This window comes from Balaenoptera ricei, chromosome 6 (genome assembly GCF_028023285.1).
Source record: "Balaenoptera ricei isolate mBalRic1 chromosome 6, mBalRic1.hap2, whole genome shotgun sequence".
In the NCBI taxonomy this organism is placed as follows: Eukaryota; Metazoa; Chordata; class Mammalia; order Artiodactyla; family Balaenopteridae; genus Balaenoptera; species Balaenoptera ricei.
Window position 1 is genome coordinate 58107527 of NC_082644.1, and position 20619 is coordinate 58128145.

A 20619-nucleotide genomic window follows, 5' to 3' on the forward strand; every position below is an offset into this window, starting at 1 on the left:
CTCTAAGCTAAAGGGGCAAGAGCCAGGCTGCAGTGGAAGATGAATGGGAGGAGGGGAAGTAGGGAAAGTGAGAGTCAACTCTTTTTTGAAGCTTTTACCTACGAAGAGAAGGAGTGGGAGAAGTTCAGGAGAGAAAACAAAATCGAAAGTTATCTTTTTGGCTGGTTTTACTTTAAGGAGAAACGAGTGAGATTTGTGCGTTTTCTGAGTTGGAAAGAGGGCAGAGAGGAAAAGGTTAAAGACATATAAAGGAAGAAACAGAAGGGAAACGTAAGAAGTATAGCATTAGCATTTGTAGGTTTCATTTTAAAATTATTAAAATTAAGATTTTTCTTTAAAAAAATGAAACAATAAAAATTCCTACTCTGCCTTTCAATCAACAGGTCTTCTAATGCATTTGTAAAAACAAGCACTTGTAAATTTATTGTGAAGCAGCCCAGAAGGACATCTTTAAAGTTGAGCAATGCTTCAGACTTGAGCAAGTATGTGGGTAGTTAGACCGCATAGAGCATAATAGCACCCCAGCTAATGTATACTCCCCATGTGACTGCTCCACTGACACCCGGTGTATTGCTCCTCCACACAAAGCTGTGAGGCAATCAAGGGGGGAGTTAAGTCACTATTTCACAAACGAGTAATCCTGGACGGCAGGTGACATACCCAAGGTGCCTCAACCAGGCAGTGGTTGAACTGCATCTTGATGCTTCATCTTCTCACTTCCTGGCCAGAGCATCTTTAGTGATGAACCCATTTGCTTCCCCAGTTGTAATCCCTCGCATCTGTTTAATCTTACAAAGTGTTTTGACAACCATGGTGTCTTGTGATTATACTTCGCCTTGAAAGAGCCAGGAAAGAATCTTTCCATGTAAGGATCCTGATGTCGAGAGGAGTGCACGGATAACTGAAATGCCTTGCAAAACTCTGAAATATTTTGAGTTCGAGTTATTGCCCGTGTCCTTACAGGGCACCAGTGACAAAGTTGCAGACATTTGTTAAGTTCTGTGTTCGTCACTTCATATCTGTTGTCAACCAGAAGCAGTTGTGTTAAAGTCACTTTTGGAAAAAGGAGGAAAGACTCTCCACCCTGGCCCCGAGCCTTCCCATCATTTCCTCCTCTTACCATATCTTTTTGAGTTGAGAGACATGTTGTTTGGCCTTCCGTGGGAAATGGAATGACGACGAGGTTGCCCACTTTTAAATCTCTAAGACAAAGTATATTTTGTCTTCTTGATCTACTTGAGAAACCTGTCGAAAGCAGGGAGAAGAACAGAGGTATAGCATCTCAGGATTAAAGGAATGGAGAGCAAACCAGTTACAGACATTTTAATACTTCACTTATCAAGCCTAGATCATAGCTCAGCATGGGCACAGACCATTGGTAGCTTTAATTATTACCTGACAAAAGCTGGCATATGCGAATCCCAGAGTTATGCAGGGAGTTCTGGTCACCCGGAAGCCTGAGTTTTAAAGACTGTTTAGTAGGATGAGATTTTCAAATGGCTAAATCATTAAGGTTATGGGCAAATTTTGACTAGAGGCTTGTGAGAGAAAGGAGGGACCCTCTCTTGGATTGTTTAGTCAAGAATGCAGCATAGAGGGAGTTGCTGTTTAAAGGGTATAGGGTTTCAGTTTTGCAGGATGAAAACGATCCGGGGGTTAGTTGCACAACAATGTACATATACTTAACACTACTAAACTGTACACTTAAAAATGGTTAAGATGGTAAATTTTTAATTATGTGTGTGCTACCACAATGAAAGAAAAAAGGAATGCAGGATAGTTAACCCAGACATTATTATATAGAGTTCAACCTAGTTTTCTTTGACCTCCTTTTTGTCTTAGGTACTAGGTACATTTCCCATGCTATTAAGACATGTGTATCATCTCCTCTTGGAAAAATCCTTCCTAGCTTAAGAAGGAAACCTCTGGACTGAGTTCAGGAAAGGTGAGACAGGGTTTTTGTGTGCATCTCACCTTCTTGCTGTACTTTCTTCTTGCTTCTTTCTGACTCACTAGGCATTACCCTAAGGAGCTTCTGCTTCGTTGTTTATGGTTGACCAGCACATTCACTAGTAAGAAAAACCAGGGGGAGTTAGCAATCTTTGCTAAAAAGAAGCCACTTCAAAATAAGTTTTATTAGAGATGATTGGGCAAGGCTAAATTATTACCATACCAATGGGCTATTAAAGAGCAGCTTATTATAATTGTATTTATTAATAAATCAGGATAGGAGGAAAAGGCAGTAAGCACAGGTAATTTAAAGGAATTTGATGTATCATGTTCTAGTTTTGTGGACTAAGTGCTTTTTAGGAACAACTGATTAAAAACTCCACTCTTGGGCTTCCCTGGTGGTGCAGAGGTTAAGAATCTGCCTGCCAATGCAGGGGACACGGGTTCGAGCCCTGGTCTGGGAAGGTCCCACATGCCGCGGAGCAACTAAGCCTGTGCGCCACAACTACTGAGCCTGTGCTCTAGAGCCCGTGAGCCTCAACTACTGAAGCCTGCACGCCTAGAGCCTGTGCTCCGCAACAAGAGGAGCCACCGCAACGAAGAGTAGCCCCCGCTCGCTGCAACTAGAGAAAGCCTGTGCACAGCAACGAAGACCCAACTGAGCCAAAGATAAATAAATAAATAAATTCATAAAAAAAAAAAAAACTAAAACAAAAAACTCCACCCGTGCTGTTAGTTAACAGATCTACTAAAATAGACATGACGTGAAGCACTGTGGCACATAGGGGTGGCTCCCGATCAGAACTCTGCTATCCTGTTTGGTTCTGAATGATGAGCATGTGATTCAGGAGGAAAGACCAGGCACTTATATTCTTTTAAAAAATAATAGTATTTCCCTATTCCTTTTTTTAAAAAAAAATTAATTAATTAATTTATTTTTGGCTGTGTTGGGTCTTCGTTTCTGTGCGAGGGCCCTCTCTAGTTGCGGTGAGCGGGGGCCACTCTTCATCGCAGCGCGCGTGCCTCTCACTATCGCAGCCTCTCTTGTTGCGGAGCACAGGCTCCAGACGCGCAGGCTCAGTAATTGTGGCTCATGGGCCCAGTTGCTCCGCGGCATGTGGGATCTTCCCAGCCCAGGGCTCGAACCTGTGTCCCATGCATTGGCAGGCAGATTCTCAACCACTGCGCCACCAGGGAAGCCCCCCTATTCCTTTAAATGCATTATTTAAGAGCTTGTTGACCTTATATCTTCATTGTTGCTCTTCCTAACAGCAATGTTAATACCTGTTGAGTAGGTATTGTCATATCCTCATATCCCTTTTATAGATGAGGGAACAGAGTTGAAGAGATTAAGTGACTTGCCTAAAAGTCTACACAGCCTACCATAGATTGTGAACTTATTGGGTCCCTTCTCTCCCTTGGGTAGTTAATGAGTTGTACTGGGGGGTCTCTGTAGTCTGGTTGTCCAGCCGTGCATGCTCCTGAACCTCTGGGCTCCACACAGCTGAATCAATAGGCCTGACGCATGTTGGCCTGGAGTTCTTGAGTACAGATGCGATCTTGGATTTGCTTGGGAAAGAACCCTGAATACTCCCACACACGTTGGTAGAGGTCTCTGAAGAGTAAACCCTGACCCTGCTACCATTCTGTGCCTGTAAATCTTAAGTGTTTAGTTCTTTCTTTGAAAGAACTGTCTCTTTTTGGCCTAAGTCTAGAACCAGTTGGGATATCGGTAAAGGGGTCAGATCAATAGAGATCAGACTCTCAGCTTTATTATTCTTAAAGACTATATTGGAGGATATAGATTAGATGCCTGGAGAAATGGGCTTTTGACACACCTCTGAATGAACTTCAGGCACTATACTGCAAGCTTCCCTGGTGAGGATGGTGAGGGTGGTGCGGTAGAGCCTGCCCTTCTTAGCTCACCGCACTGCGAAGAGTATAGATTATAATGTACCCACTTTCCCTATAGGAAGGGGGCCAGGTCACGTATGCCCAATCAGGTAACTCCTCTCCTAGAAGAGGAATGCAGAGGTGCGAGTCCAGGAGTGTTATCCAGCCAAGGCCCGCCTCAGGGAAATCTGAGGCATGGGAGGAACTATTCTTCCCTCACAGCTGTTAACTTTCTAACTCATCTGTGAATTTCCTAGGTAGCTCCATCAACATTCATGATGCTTACCTATTACTATTGAGCCTTTATTACATAGAAGTGGATTTAAAATAAGTTTGTATTAGAGATGCATTTGGACAATTTAAAAGGGTTAACTATTCGATTGGGTGTGCACTTATTTTAAATAATTGATTTATCAAGTAAAAGAGGCAAGGAACTTAGAAGTACAGCATTATTATATGTTGGTTTTTTAGACTTCTATTCATTTTAACACAAATCATAAAAATCCCCTCTCTGCCTTTAAGCAACAGTTCTCATGAAGCAGATAGGGTTAATAGTGGGTCATTAGATTATGTGCAAAGTGTGGAGAAACTTTGCCAGGTCATAAAGTATGAGTGTGTATGTGGTTCTTATCAGGCGAGGCTGGGCAGTTTGACACTCTTAGATAATTATACTAATGCCTCATTATATATAAGTGCTTATATTTTTATTTCCATGAGCATACCTGATTTTTATAACTACCTTATAAAGTAGTAACAGCAGGCTTGACTATCCCCATCTTACAGATAAGGAAACAGAAACTTAGGGAGGTAAGGTGGGCTGTTCAAGGTTTCAGAGCTAGGAATTGGTGGAGATAAGACTTTTTTCTTTATAACACTACTTTTATGTTTTAAAATCTTTGTAAATCAAAATTTCATCATAAAAGTAACATGAACAGAGTTTAAATAATATAGAAAGAGGAGAAAAAAAGTCACCAGTTACCTCTCTACCCAACATAGCATCAGTATAAATTGTGAGTTCTCAGAGGACAGAGACAACATCTCCAGGTAAATAACTGAAAATGGCATTGCGAGTCTGAGCTCTGGTTATCTAGGACCACAGTTTTAGTGGAATTAGTACATAATAAGAAATTTTTGTTGGAGGGTCTTGAAGCAAAGGGGCTCCTGGGCTCTTGAATGGAGTAGAAACTTTTCTGGATGCACTTAGCAAAGAATCCAGAATTCCTGTCTGCCTGCTGCTGGCTTGATCCATAATGGCCCTCTTCTCCATGCCCTCCTGCCCCCATCCTCAAATCTTCATAAATAATAAAATTCTGACATGTTGATTATCTTATAGGGAATGCAACCTTTATGTTCCAAAGGGCTAAGTTTTCACTTCTGTTTGCCCTTATAACCAGTAAGGTTTTAATAAGAAAAACTTAGTAACAAACAATGCTTCATATGTTCTGAACATAATTTATTCCTCCTTTATCTTCCATATTGACATTTTATTCTTTCCGCCCTGTCATCATTGCTAACTTGGCTTGTGCTCCACAATTGCTTCAGTGCATAAACAGGTTATTATTTTAGATATTTTTCCGTTTTATTTACTTAATTTTATTTTATTTTTTAAATTAATTAATTTATTTTTGGCTCTGTTGGGTCTTCATTGCTGCGTGCGGGCTTTCTCTAGTTGTGGCGAGCGGGGGCTACTGTTCATTGCGGTGTGTGGGCTTCTCATTGCGGTGGCTTCTCTTGCTGTGGAACACGGGCTCTAGGCACACAGGCCTCAGTAGCTGTGGCACACGGGGTCAGTAGTTGTGGCTCGCGGGCCCTAGAGTCCAGGCTCAGTAGTTGTGGCACACGGGCTTAGTTGCTCCGCGGCATGTGGGATCTTCCCAGACCAGGGCTTGAACCCGTGTCCCCTGCATTGGCAGGCGGATTCTTAACCACTGCACCACCAGGGAAGCCCATCCTTTTTAAAGTAAAAGACTAAAAAACTCATTTTGCCTTTAGACGAACATATCTTCTAATTCAGAAACAGGAAGAAAGATATATATTTACTGAAGATATATATTAATAGAGGCACCTGGGTGGGGCTCCCACAGATGGAGACCATGAGTGTGTAGTCCCTCTGGGAAGGGCCGAGCACTCGCAGCTTCTGGAGAATTATATATTCGTGGTTGTTAATTTGCATAGGCCTTGACAGTTCACCAAGTACCCTCGTAGCAACCATGGCCTTGGTTTCACACATTGTGAAATGGGAGGGCATCTCAGAGATGAGGCAGTGGACTCAGGGAGGTGGAGTGACTTTCTGAAGGTCACAGGCTAGAGAATGGCAATGTTGACTTCTGATTGCCGGCCCAGGAATTTTCATTCTGTCACATCAGGCTTGAGGAGGAGGAGGCCGCGATGATGAGCCTCTTGGAGATCCTTGGCTGCTTTTAAATAGTCGTACTCATCACGCTAGGCTGGTGGGACAGGTGTTATGAGGCTGGGCAGAAGGGTTTATGTGGTAAGTGTGGCAGCCATTTTAGGTCCTTAATCTAAGGGGGCAGTGACTGAACATCTGTTTTAGGCAGAATAGTCTGAGGGTGGTGTCCAGAAAAATTAGTACTATCTGGGAGCTTGCTGAGCCCACCCCAGACCTACTGAGTCAGAAACTCTGGCAGTGAGGCCTAGTGGTACTTTTTTAACAAGCCCTCTGGTGAGTTGAACGCACACTGAAGTTTGAGAGCCGCCTAAGCACAGCTGGTAATGCGAAGGCCTTCTTGGAGACTGTTTCAGAATTCAGGCTTGAAGTGGTGATAGTCTCAGTTAATGTGGCGGCAGCGGGAATGGAGAGAACAGCTGACCCCAAGACATGTGTGAGAAGCCCTAGCTGAGATTCCACTTGCTCTCTTGGTCATTCTTTGTGGAACACATGGTAGCACCGGTATTCTGGAGGGGAGGGGGTCTTAATTTCATGTGAACAGGTTAGTAAGACGCTTAGAAGGGTTGAGTTCACTGTGTTTGGAGGTGCCGAGTGCCCACTTCTGTTTCTCCCTCTGAGCTGGGCTTGCAAGTGCATCCACCCAGGTGCCAGTGTGGCCAGCTGAGATGCAGAGGTGGCTGTTTCTGTGGCAAGGGGACCGGTATTTGTTCTCAGCTCATTTCTGGGTAACAAAAGATGAGCTTTACTCCGAGAGAACTGGTGGGAGTGGAAATTAAGAGCACAGGTGAGAGGTAACACTGGAAAACCTAATGGCTGAAGAGAAGGGGTGATGAGGAAGCGAGTGGGGATTGCTGAGCTAAAAACTTCCTTTTGTTCTTAGAATAAAGTCCATCTTCTCGGGTGGGAGGGAGGGAGACGCAAGAGGGAGGAGATATGGGGATATATGTGTATGTATAACTGATTCACTTTGTTATAAAGCAGAAACTAACACACCATTGTAAAGCAATTATACTCCAATAAAGATGTTAAAAAAATAAATTAATTTAAAAAAAATAGAATTGCTATTTAAAACAAAAACAACAAAACAAAACAAAGTCCATCTTCTCTGCCACCGTGGTTTCCCTTTTCTGCCTGCTTTCTGTCCTCATTTCCTCCCACTCTCTGCCTTGCTCACCGCATTCCCAGCTTAGAACCTCCCTTCTCCCCTCAACCTAGATATTCTCGTGGTGGCCTCCATTCTGCAGCACTTGGATGTCACCCTTTTCAAGAACTTTCTATGAGCATCCTCATTAATGTTGGGCTTCATCCCACCCCCTTCCCCAACCAGTTTCTTCCCCAGACCACTTATCCCAGTCTGAGATGATCTTAGTTACTGGTCTCCTTGTTTTAAGTCTGCCCTCCCTCCCCAGCTCTTCCACAGCCGGGAACCCTATGGGTCTGCTCAGTGTGTATTCCCAACACCTAGAAGAGTGCCTGGTGTGTAGTTAGAGCTCCATAAATATTAGCTGAATGAATTCTCGGTAGAGATTTGATTGGGGGGGGCAGGTTTGGGGAGGAAGTAGGGGGAGAAATGTGTCTGTAGACACCAGGCAGCAAATGACACCTAACTTGGCAGGCAGTGGAGGTGAAACAGGATAAATCCAAGAGATGCTCAGGAACTAACACTGACAAAATTTGGAGCTGGACTGATATGGAAGGTATTAAGCAATTTACTTGTGAAAAATCTTCATGAGAGAGGTTTGTGAACTCCTAGCATTCGTATTTGACCTCTTCATTCACTAGAAACTTAAGGGCAAAGCAATTCTGTGTTAGTATTAGGGTTCTTCAGAGAAAGAAGACCAATAGGAGATATATATATATATATATATATATATATAGAGAGAGAGAGAGAGAGAGAGAGAGAGAGAGATTGATTTGTCATGGGAATTGGCTCACGTGATTATCAAAGCCGAGAAGTCCCATGGTCTGCTGTCTGCAAGCTGCAGAACTAGGAAAGCCAGTGGTGCAGTTCAGTTGAAGCCCGACAGCCCGGTAACCAGAAGCACAAGAGAGGAGAAGATAGATGTCCCAGCTCAAATAGAGAAGAGATCACACATTCCCCCTTCCTCTGCCTTTTTGTTCTATCCTGGCCCCCAACGGATTGGCTGATGCCCACCTACATTGGGGAAGGCCATCTTCTTTACTCATTTCACCAATTCAAAGGCTAATCTCTTCCAGAAACACCCTCACAGACACAAAAATAATGTTGTACCAGCTATCTAGACATTGCTTAGCCCTTTCAAGTTGCCTTATAAAATTAACCATCACAAAATGAGCTCTCCAGCTAACCCCTTTTCCAAGAGCTTGTCTCCTTTCTGCACCACCCTGGAGGAGAGATGCTTTCAGGTCCCAGGCATAAGGAATTCTGTTTCTACCCAGAGCAGCGCTCTATCCCCCCAACCCATCCGGCCACTCAACAATACTTACGGCGTTGTAGTATGTTCTAGATACAACCAAAGGCCCTGGGGGCATAGCAGTGACTAAAACAACCTCCTTGCATTTATATCCTAGAGAAGGAAGATAGCCAAAGACAAACAGGTCCACAAATATAGGCACAAGATATTTTGGATGGTAATAAGTGGTATAGAGCAAACAAAACAATGAGAGAGGTTGGGCTGAGGTCAGCGATGCAGGTCTTGAGTTGATGCTTTTTGAGCTGATATTTGAATAACAAGAAGGAACCAGCCATGAGAAGACCTGGGGGCAGAGGGTGGGTGGTTCCCTGCAGCACCTTCAGAACCCACTTCTGGAAGATGAATAACTGAAGTGGGATTTTTGTTTTCCTGCTTAAAAAATGAATATGGAGAGGATGGTGGCACGGAAATTCAACTTTCAGCACTTTGAAATGAATCATTGTACTGCTTATTTCCTTACTGACATATTTTCTTGTTAAAAGTTGTTACACAAAACATTTTAGAGATGGCTCTCATTTTAAAGGGCAGAATTTCTATCAATTATAAATAATTAAAATGAGTTTCAAAAAAGGGTAAAATCATGACTCATACAGAGTAAAAATGAACAGATGTTAAAAATTTTACGTAACTCATTAATCAGGGAGAGAACTAGGCAGATATTAAAACAGATTTGAAGGAGATATCAAAACAGCACAAATTTATATGGAGTAAAGGAATGTTGAAATGAATGTGCAAATTCAGGCAAAACTAGCTTCTTCCACAGTGGAGGAGGGAAGTCGATTGAAGGCCAGGACAGAATTTACATGTGTTAAATAACAAGTTACTGACTAAATTTGAAGATCTAATTGTCTTTATTAAACTCTTTGTGAATTGGGCAGCATCCCATCTAGCAATAGAAAAGAGCTCCTTCAGGCTGCAGGAAAGGAAAGGTTTTTCAAGGCAGAGAAGAAGCAGGGGAAAGAGGAAATTAATAGCAAAGAATGCACTGTTTTAGGCTAGGTTGCCCTCCTAAGGGGAGTGGAAGGGGTGTATCAGTGGATTTCCAAGTGCTGTTCAGGAAATTCCAGGTTGGCTGGTTATAGGTCACATTCTTGGAGAAGGTTGGAACTGTAATTAGGTTAGCTTTAAATCCTGGTGGGGCTTAGCATAAATGACTCCATTTTGCGCCTGTTGTCTCTTTTCTTTTAACATCTTTGTTGGAGTATAATTGCTTTACAATGTGTGTTACTTTCTGCTGTATAACAAAGTGAATCAGCTATATGTATACATATATCCCCATATCCCCTCCCTCTTGCGTCTCTCTCCCACCCTCCCTATCCCACCCTTCTAGGTGGACACAGAGCCCCGAGCTGATCTCCCTGTGCTATGCGGCTGCTTCCCACTAGCTATCTATTTTACATTTGGTAGTGTATATATGTCCATGCCACTCTTTCACTTTCTCCCAGCTTACCCTTACCCCTCCCCGTATCCTCAAGTCCATTCTCTAGTAGGTCTGTGTCTTTATTCCTGTCTTGCCCCTAGGTTCTTCATGACCTTTTTTTTTTTTTTTAGATTCCATATGTATGTGTTAGCATATGGTATTTGTTTTTCTCTTTCTGACTTACTTCACTCTGTATGACAGACTCTAGGTCCATCCAACTCACTACAAATAACTCAATTTCGTTTCTTCTTATGGCTGGGTAATATTCCATTGTATATATGTGCCACATCTTCTTTATCCATTCATCTGTTGATGGACACTTAGGTTGCTTCCATGTCCTGGCTATTGTAAACAGAGCTGCAACGAACATTGTAGTACATGACTCTTTGAATTATGGTTTTCTCAGGGTGTATGCCCAGTAGTGGGATCGCTGGTAGTATGGTAGTTCTATTTTTAGTTTTTTAAGGAACCTCTATACTGTTCTCCATAGTGGCTGTATCAGTTTACATTCCCACCAACAGTGCAAGAGGGTTCCCTTTTCTCCACACCCTCTCCAGCATTTATTGTTTGTAGATTTTTTTGATGATTGGGCCTGTTGTCTCTTTTTTAACACGTGTCTATAGACAACAGTTATTTTGTATTGATATCAGTTACGTATAATTTACAGAGCTGTAAGATAGTTTCTGTGGAATCAAAAACAAATAACCTGGCAGGATCTTCTTTAGATTTTAGACAATGCAGTTTTCCACTGACTTACATTCTTACCCCTACATAATCAAACTAAAATAAAATAACCTCTGCTCCCACTCATGAATAGATGTAGTTCCTACACTTGTGGTCTTTGGAGTGATGGGAGGACTATCATTTACTAAGTGCCTGCTATGAGCATTATTTGTCAATTTGTTCCATCTTCAAAGCAGCCCCATGAAGTAGTTGGTGGTGTTCCCATTTTACAGATGAGAAAGTCAAGTTCCCAGAGGTTAGAGACACAGCTAGTAAGTGACAGAGTTAGAATTCCAGCCTGTCCTTCTGTCTCCAAAGTGTACACACGCGCGCACACACACACACACACACTCCCTGTGACAACTTGCTATAAGTAAAAGCTGTAGAAATTCTTTGTATTTTTTTCTTGATCTTTAGGTCACTGTCAACCAAGGTGGATCTCAGGAGTGGCCTGGAAGAATGTACAATGGCACTGAACTTATTTCTAAGTAACAAATTTACAGATGCCTTAGAATTGCTTCGACCATGGTAATTAACTTTATTTCTTTTAGATAAAATATATTTTTTTGGATGCTTTTGATGATTCTGTCTCTGATGTCATTCTTGTCAGTTAATTTTTCTGTACTTCCTCCTGAATATTTATAAACTAATTTGGTTGAGACCCCTAAATGTTGATTAGTTTTAATATCCAGTTAAGAAATCTGTCTTTTCAACTTTAATTAGTAGAGCATTTCTGATTCTTTCTCCTATCTTAATTTCTATACTTGTTCAAATAGTGTCATCTTATTAGTTTCATAGAGCTTTATTTGGCTTTCTTCAGTGAAATATTTCTATGGATATTCCTCTGAAACTTAAATATCATTGAGAAAAGTTTCTTTTGAAATGGGTATGGGTGGACGTCCCTGGTGGTGCAGTGGTTAAGAATCCACCTGCCAATGCAGGGGACACGGGTTTGATCCCTTGTCTGGGAAGATCTCACATGCCGTGGAGCAAATAAACCTGTGAGCCACAACTACTGAGCCTGCGCTCTAGGGCCCGGGAGCCACAACTACTGAGTCTGTGTGCCTAGAGCCTGTGCTCTGCAACAAGAGAAGCCACTACAATGAGAGGCATGCACACCGCAACAAAGAGTAGCCCCTGCTTACCACAACTAGAGATAAGCCCGTGCACAGCAACGAAGACCCAATGCAGCCAAGAATAAATAAATAAATAAATTAAAAAAAAAAAAGAAATGGGTGTGGGAAGAACTAAAATATGGTAATCTCAGATGCTAAAAAGAAATTTAAGATAATAAAAATCTTACTGGGACTCCCTATTTATGTGATAAATCACTTAGGCAGTTTCATTTCAATTAATAGTACCTGTTAATTCTGATGATGTGGCAGCAAAACCTCTGCTTAGCCTTCTTACTAGGCCTCACTTTGACCCCAGTGTCCACCTGTACAGTGTGACTAGAGCTCGGCAGGAATAATCTTACCTTGTGCCTCCAAACACAGTGTCTTACTTGGATGAAGCTTAGACCTCAGATAATAATTTCAAGACAGTTACGTGGGCACAGAGTGTGACTCTCATTCCTTTGAGGAGTCCGTAGGGTGAGCAGGGTGATGTGACTCTGGTCATTGACTTTGAATCTTAGAAATTCATGTACCTACTGAGGCTTTGGTAATTCTAAGACTTAGAAGAGCTGCGACCAATTAGCATTTCAGAGGTTAAGAACAGATGATAAAATAGATGGTGAAGTCCCTGGCCTATGGAAATTGCCCAGGGCTGTCTCCACCCAGTGCTTGTCTCGCATCCTCTACCTCAGGGGTTCCCAACTCCCGGGCCACAGATGGGTACTGGTCCGTGGCGTGTTAGGAACTGGGCCACACAGCAGGAGGTGAGTGGCGTGCGAGTGAGTGAAGCTTCATCTGTATTTACAGCCTCTCCCCATTGCTCGCATTACTGCCTGAGCTCCGCTTCCTGTCAGGTCAGTGGGGGCATTAGATTCTCATAGGAGTGCGAACCCTACTGTGAACTGAGCATGCGAGAGATCTAGGTTGCGCGCTCCTTATGAGAATCTAATGCCTGATGATCTGAGGTGGAGCTGAGGTGGTGATGCTAGTGCTGGGGAATGGCTGCAAATACAGATTGTCATTAGCAGAGAGGTTTTTACAGAGACCATAATAAATCAATGCGCTTGAATCATCCAGAAACCCCCCCACCCCAACCCCTCTTGTTCGTGGAAAAATTGTCTTCCACGAAACTGGTCCCTGGTGCCAAAAAGGTTGGGGACCGCTGCTCTGCCTTGCCTGTACCTGCCTTTTTCCTTCTGTCCTTCTTAGTCCTTCAGACCTCTCTGTCTGTCTCTTCATCTTCTGTCTCTATATCCCTCTGTCTTCCTCTCTCCCTCCCTCTCTTTCTCTCTCTGCCTCTTGTTCTCTCCTTGTCTCTCCTGTCTCAATCTGCCTGCCTGTCTCCTTTGTTTTTTATTCAAAAAGTCTCCGTTTTTTCTCCTCCACTGACACCCAGCTGGTCATAATATGGAATGAAAATAAATGACAGTCTTACACTTAGTCAAGTTTTATATTCTCTGATCTTTATGCATGTTTCACTGTTAAACATAACGTTTTTCCCACTGGAATACTTTTTTTTCCCCTTGGAGAAGCTTTTGGTTTAAAATGTGGGGTTTATACAACATTGTAAATCAACTACACTTCAATAAAAAAAATTTTTTTTTTAAATGTGAGGTTTGAAACCACAATTGCTGATTCACTTTGGGCTCCTCTTATTCCTTTTTTTTTTCTTTATTTCTTTTTTTGAATAGCTAGTGCCCTCACTGTTTGGGACTAACTGCAAATTACCAAAGGATGTTTAGACTCTTTCTGGGGGGGGGGGGAAGTATACTGTGGCTTGTATTTGTTTTGCAGAGCAGCAAAAAAAAAAAAAAAAAAAAAAGTATTGTACAAAAAGTATTTGAATTAAAAACAAAACCATGCATTAATATTGTAGATCTTATAAATAACTAATTAACATAGCTTGAGAAGTTTTCAGGAAAGAGATGGTGAAGTTTTCACTGCCTGAGAGTCTGGGATGTGCCATCCATTTGGACTGAATGTCCTTAAGAATCAAACGGATAACTTGATAATTTGAATTATCCAGAACTTTAATCAGAATTCCCAGATAATGGGATTAGATTTGGTAAGAGATCTACCATGAATTTTTGTCTGGGCCCTTTGTGGCTGACCTAACTTATTGCAAAAATCTTGCTTCCTCGTGGCCTCTGGCTGGGAGAAGGGAGGGAATGATTTTAAACAAGACTTACCTTTCAAAAAACATATCAGAATTTCTTTGTCACAAACTATATTTCCAGTGGCCTTTATTTTAGCACTTATTTCAGAGCAAAAGACGGTATACTGCTTCTTGTACAACTGGGAAAAATTGGGTTTGCTTTGAAACATTTTCTAGGAAATGAGTCAGCAGGCTGCCCCCTTGTGCTCAAACAGGGAACAGTATATGCTGCACTCTGCTTCAACCTGGAAAGTTTTGTGCTGCCTGCGTGGGCTTGAATTGGAAAGTCCTCAGAGTTTGAGTTCTTTAGGGCATGTCTTTCATAGGCCATATTATTTCAATGATCATGGTGAAGGAGTAAAAGTCGTTACTGTGAAAGTCACGTCGTGGATTTACTAGAATTTCTTGTGATTAATTTCAGATGAGACCTGAATGCTTTTCAGTTGAATTGAAATGTAGTAATTTCCGTGTTCTCCCCAGGGCTAAGGAGAGCATGTACCATGCCTTGGGCTACAGTACGATTGTGGTGCTTCAGGCCGTCATGACCTTCGAGCAACAGGACATCCAAAATGGCATTTCTGCCATGAAGGACGCCTTACAAACCTGCCAAAAGTATGAGCTGAGTAATTAAATACTTGAGACACGCCTACAAACCTTTCTGTGTGACAAAATGGATGCACTTAGCCTGACTGAGAGCTCTGTTGGAAGTTGGCCACGGTTATAGAAAAGGACTTGAGCATCACAGGTTCCTGGCCTCATGTAGTTTTATGTACGGGAGATAAAAATATTTCCACTAAAGAATTATAGTATGATGCTGGGATGGCGGAACACGTGGCATCTATATCTTCTACTTTTCTCGTTGGTACTTGAACTACCGAGAAGGGCTGAGGATTTCAGTGGGATTAGCAGCAAGCATCTCTCGGGGTCCCCCTGGTGGAGCGTTTAGGTACCACATGCCAAGCCAGGCCAAGCAAGGAGCATTCTTCTTTTATGTGGGAAATGCTGCAAATTCAGAAGGGAGTCTTTTATTTGTCTAAATGGACATATTTAAACACTTTTGCTTGGTGTAAATGACATGGAATTTCAGTTTTATTTTAATCTTTGTGTGTATAGGAAGCTCCTAGCAAAAGCTGTTAACTAGCATTGGTGAATTTTAACATTGCTGAAATTATGTCCTCTTGTAATTATGTTTCCAGCCCCTCAAGGGAAGAGAGCTTCCAAACACTGCACTTTAACTCCATTCTTAACCCGTGGCGAGGTGACCCTTAACAACAGAAATACTGATTTTAGCCATAGAGATCAGGGAAGGTGCATGACAGGGTTAGTATTGACTGTTATGTGTATGTTTGTCCATGCACTTGTTCAGTAAGCTTGGATTAAATGCCCACAGGATGCCAGTGTTGGGAGCTGGGTGTGCAGGGTTCAAAAGGGTGGTCTCTGCCCCAGAGATTTTAGGGTTTAGAGTTCTGTTTTGGTGACTCTTTGGTGTGACTGTGACTGAAATGAATGTCAAATGAAAATGAGCTTGATTATTGTTATTTTTTTCTTTCTACTTCCCATCTCCCCTTCTACTTATTCTCTGCAGATACAGGAAAAAATGCACAGTCGTAGAATCTTTCTCAAGTCTTCTTTCTAGAGGATCATTGGAACAGCTGACTGAAGGTAAGAGGCCTTTAAAAGATTAGGTTTTTTTCCTTTCTTTGAAAAACTAAAATGTGGTCATGCTCATAAAATTCAGCACTTAAGTGTATAATATAAAGTAAATGGAATGTCTTTTTCTCTTCCCCATCATACTCACCCTCTAGAAGTAACCACTGTTAATAGTTGGTTTTCAAGCCTTGCAGACTTTTCTGTGTACATGTACAAATATATACAGAAGGTACACATAGGATTTTTGTAGTTTTTCATGTATTTTTCATTTTTTGCTAATGTAGAATCATGTGATACATGTTATGCTACAATGTAATTTTTGGCAATTGACTTTTTCCATGTCAAGACATATAAATTGTACTTCATTCTATTTAATAGCTATGTAGTATTCCTTAGGACAGGTGCCATCAGTTACTTACTTTGTCTCTATTGAAGGGCAGTTACATTGTTTCTTTCGCTATTACAAATAATGTCTTCATGCATTTTTGTAAGTATTTCATAGGCTAGATTGCTAGAAGTGGAATTACTGGGACTATTTGAAAATAGAAAACATTTATAGATATTGACAATATTTTCTCCAAAAAATTAGGTCAGTTTATATTCTTACCACCCATGTACAAAAGTTTCTATTTTTCCACAAGCTATTAATTTTTTCTTCAAGGTCAAAGTAATTTTGATACCTTTAAAATAATTATGATGTTTCACAGTATGGAAGATGTTTGGTTTGTGGACATTTAGGAATATTCAAGAATCCAGGAATGTCTGCAGCATTTGATCAGATGGCTGGGAGGAAATGACTCCTTTTGCTGTCAGTTGCTTGATATTCCACAGAGATTAGGGCAGAAGTTCTATGATCAGCCCTGTTTTTTTAGTGTTATTCTCTAGTCAGGATGGTTTATAAGAAAGGAGCATCCCAGTATGCCTGTAGAAGAGAAAATAACATCTTTCAAATGAGGCCATTGTAGAGTAAAGCTTCTGCCGTCCAAGGAGCATTTGTGCCTGTGTTGTCATTGTCAAATTTGTTCTCTGGAAGAGGTAACACAAAATCGTTAAAGTAGCTGTAGCCAATTAAGGCAGGAGCAATTCTGGATACTGCTGTCTGTCATTCCTAGTGGTCAAGTGTGTGCCAGACACATTTTTGAGTGTGTTTCATTGTGAAGTTTTGTTTGCTTTGTTAGAAGAGTATTATCAACTTGTTATGGACATTGGAGAACTTGGGCTCACTAGAGTGTTGATAACAGGAGGGGATTACAAGACTTCTTCCAAAAGGTATGATGCTGGCCCTGCAGCCATCATACAGCAGAGTGGATTTCACTGGTCCCTCCAGGCAGCTGAAGCCCATCATCTTTTTCTCCAGAAACTGACCTCCAAGGACCCTTAAGAGTTTACTTATCCCCTTGATTTCAGATAGACTATGTTTTCATATTTTTCATCTTAGGGCCATTTATGTAAATTGGCCCCAGGAGACCTAAAGTCCGCTAAAGTAGGTCAGTGGGAAATTAAATGGGCCCCAAAGAAATTTGACTCATTTATATTCTTCTGTTTTCCTCTCTATGGCTTCTCTCCAGTGGCCCATTTCCCCCGCCTCCCTTTTTCTTTGCAATATAAAGGCTGGCATTTGAGATTTTTTTTTCACCTTAGTTTACAAAAGAATGGCATGGTATTATTGGTATAAATATGAATAATAATAATAACTTAAAACATAATAATGATAATGCCCCATTTTTTAAAGGCACTCTCTATGTGTGAGACACTGTCCTTGATGCTTTCCTTAGCATTATCCAATCTAACCTGTGTGTAACCTCCTTTTTATAGACTAGAAAGTGATGTTCAGAGAGATTAGACAAATGGTCCAAGATTACCTGCTTAGCAGAGCAGAGTTCAAACCTGATCTGCCTTTCCCTAAGCCACATACCCCACACCTTGTCCTGTAGTTGGGTAGAAAAGGGCACAAAATGTGACACATATGGATGAAGAAAATGTTGAATTATTTCTATGTTAGACATCTTGAAAATAGATGGTACTGTTCTTATCTTTTTATTCTGTCTTTGGGCATGGCGTATTTAGAAGTATTGAAAAATAAACAGCAATGAGATACCACTACACACCTATGAGAGTGTCCAAAATCTGGAACACTGACAACACCAAATGTTGGTGAGGATATGGAGGAACAGGAACTCTCATTCATGGCTGGTGGGAATGCAAATGGTACAGCCACTTTGGAAGATAGTATGGCAGTTTCTTACAAAACTAGGAGCTGAAAACTTGTGTTAACCCCAAAATCTGCAAATGAATGTTTATGGCAGCTTTATTCAGAACTTGACCTTCAATAGGTGAATGGATAAATAATAAAGTGTGGTATATCCAGACAGTGGAATATTATTCAGTGCTAAAAAGAAATGATCTATCAAGTCATGAAAAGACATGGAGGAGCCTTAAGTGCATATTCCTAAGTGAAAGACACCAGTCTGAAAAGGCAACGTACTGTATGATTCCAAGCATATAAGATTCTGGAAAAGGCAAAACTGTGGAGACAGTAAAAAGATCAATGGTTGCCAGGGGATGAATAGGTGGAGCACAGAGAATTTTTAGGGCAGTGAAAAATACTGATACCATAATGATAGATACATGTCATTATACATTTGTCCAAACCCATAGAATGTGCAACACCAAGAGTGAACGCTAATGTAAACTGTGGACTTTGGGTAATTATGATATGTCAGTGGAGGTTTGTCACTTGTAACAAATGTACCACTTTGGAGGGCATGTTGATAACGGGAGAGGTTATGCGTGTTTGGGGGTAAAGGGATATATGGGAAATCTCTCTACCTTCCCCTCAATTTCTCTGTGAACCTAAAACTGCTGTTAAAAAAATAAGGTCTTAATTAAAAAATTATGAAAATAAATCAGGCTGTAACTTTAACCTATTCTGAAATAAGGTTTATTTAGACTTTTATGTCTGAAGGCATGCTTAGCTGACACTTCAGTGCATAATGAAGATATTTCCTTCAGTGAACTGAGGAATTTATAATTAAAAGATGTTCTGGTAGGTACCTATTTGTAAATGCCAAATATCTAATTTTGAGAGCTAAGGGCTGCCCAATATAAATCAATCAGAGTGAAGAAATAAGACTTTTATAAATTAAATTGCATTTATTCCTAATGAGTTTGGCTGTTGCTGCAACCCAAACAGACTTTGTGTTCAAGGGAGCATGTCAAAACATTGTGGATTTAGGGTGCACTTTGTTTTTCCTCTTGGTAATTTCCATTTCCATCCTTGAATGGCTGGTTTTCTGCAGGAGTGAGGATATTTAATTAAACTTTTTTGTGGGTTTAACATGGGACACACCCATTCTTCCTTCCTCATGGCTGGCACATTGCCCTAAATGGCTTTCAAATTGCCTTTAAAAACAGACGTTTATATACGGTGCTTAGGATGTGAAAGGAATTTAAGATGAAGATTCCTTACGCGCAGAATACAGAGTTCAAACTTTCTTCCCTTCTTGTTATGTCGTTCGTGCTGCTCTTTGACTTGTCCATCTTGAGCTTAACTCTGATCCATCTGCCCTTCTGCTTAGATCTCTGCAAGGACCCACCATTGTCTACCAAATGAAGCCCAGACTCTGATATTCAAGGTCGTCCATAATTCAGCCCCGACTTACGTTTCCAGGCCCATTGCCCACTCCTCCCTGTACACACCTCGTGCTTCAGCCAAAGGTGCACCAGTGGGCTTGCCACGCAGGGCTCCGTGCTCCTTGCCTTTGCTCGTGTTGGCTCTCTCCCAGCAGCCACTTCACCGCCTTCTCGGCACACGCCCCAAGCCAGCCATCTGGGTTACCGAGCAGGCTTTCAAAGTGCATAATTACTAACAGTTCCCACTTTGTTACAAGTTTCCCTGGAAAGAGGATGTTCAAGTGAGTCTGTAAAAATAAAAGTTACCAGTTTTTCTCCCACTGAACCCACGGAGAAAATTCGGGGGCACACTTTGAGGTGAGGCGCTCCGAAGGACTGAGACTCAGGCTGCCGATGCTGCCAGATTGCGCAGAGGCCACTGCTCCTCAAGGCTGGCCTGTTGTGCGTCTGGCCCCACCTTACGCGTGCTGTTGGAAGATCTTAGTTGCATCGTTGCTTCTTTGTAAATCAGCCTTTGCAATATGAGCATGGCAGGAAGGTGAACCTGTTTGTGAGAACTAGTAGTGTGTGTGTGTGAGAGAATGTGTGTGTGTGTGTGTGTGTGTGTGTGTGAGTGTGTGTGTGGGTGGTCGGGAGGGGTCCTGTGTGTGTAAGTGAAAGAAAGAAAGCACTAGTTCTTATCCAGTTAGATTCAACCACGTTCCCATTAACACAGAGATACCCCGTTTTTCAGTTACGTACATCACATAAAGATGTTCTGCTTTCTGAACTTCTGGCAAAAAGCATGACAAGGACCAAGGGCAGTGATCTTAGTGAAAGTAGCTGATGCATATCGAGGGCTTACTCTGCCCGTTGAGCTTCACAGGCAGCACCTGGTTGAATTCTTCAGCTCTGAAGTAGAGATGTTGTCATTAGCTGGACTTTAGGAACAAGGAAAGCAGCAGAGAGAGGGGGAGGGTAGCTTGCTCGAGGTTCTACAACTGGTACGTGGCAGGGCCGTCCCTGCCACCTAGGCCGTGAAATACCCCACAGCTCATTTACTTAAATAACACACCAGTTTGCATCCCATGGATAAAACGGGAATCTGCTGGTTTTGTTTATGCAAAAAAAAAAAAAAAAAAAAGAAAATGCAAAGATTTCTCCCTCCCCGATCTCTGCAGGTATCATGGACTGTTTAGGAAGATAGGCCACGTGTTTTGGGCCACTCCACGTGTCCC

General features: G+C 41.7%; 1 protein-coding gene across 3 annotated transcripts in view; it reads left to right on the plus strand.

The window, feature by feature from the left end:
- TTC39B (tetratricopeptide repeat domain 39B) overlaps positions 1-20619 on the plus strand; it is a 138530-nt gene that overhangs the window by 70319 nt on the left and 47592 nt on the right. For 2 of the 3 annotated variants that reach the window (XM_059924695.1, XM_059924696.1), the window contains 3 exons: positions 11267-11377; positions 14600-14731; positions 15705-15781. In XM_059924695.1, coding sequence (XP_059780678.1) covers positions 11267-11377; positions 14600-14731; positions 15705-15781 — 320 coding nt within the window. The remainder of the gene's footprint in view (positions 1-11266; positions 11378-14599; positions 14732-15704; positions 15782-20619) is intronic. The other variant, XM_059924699.1, reaches the window with a different exon arrangement.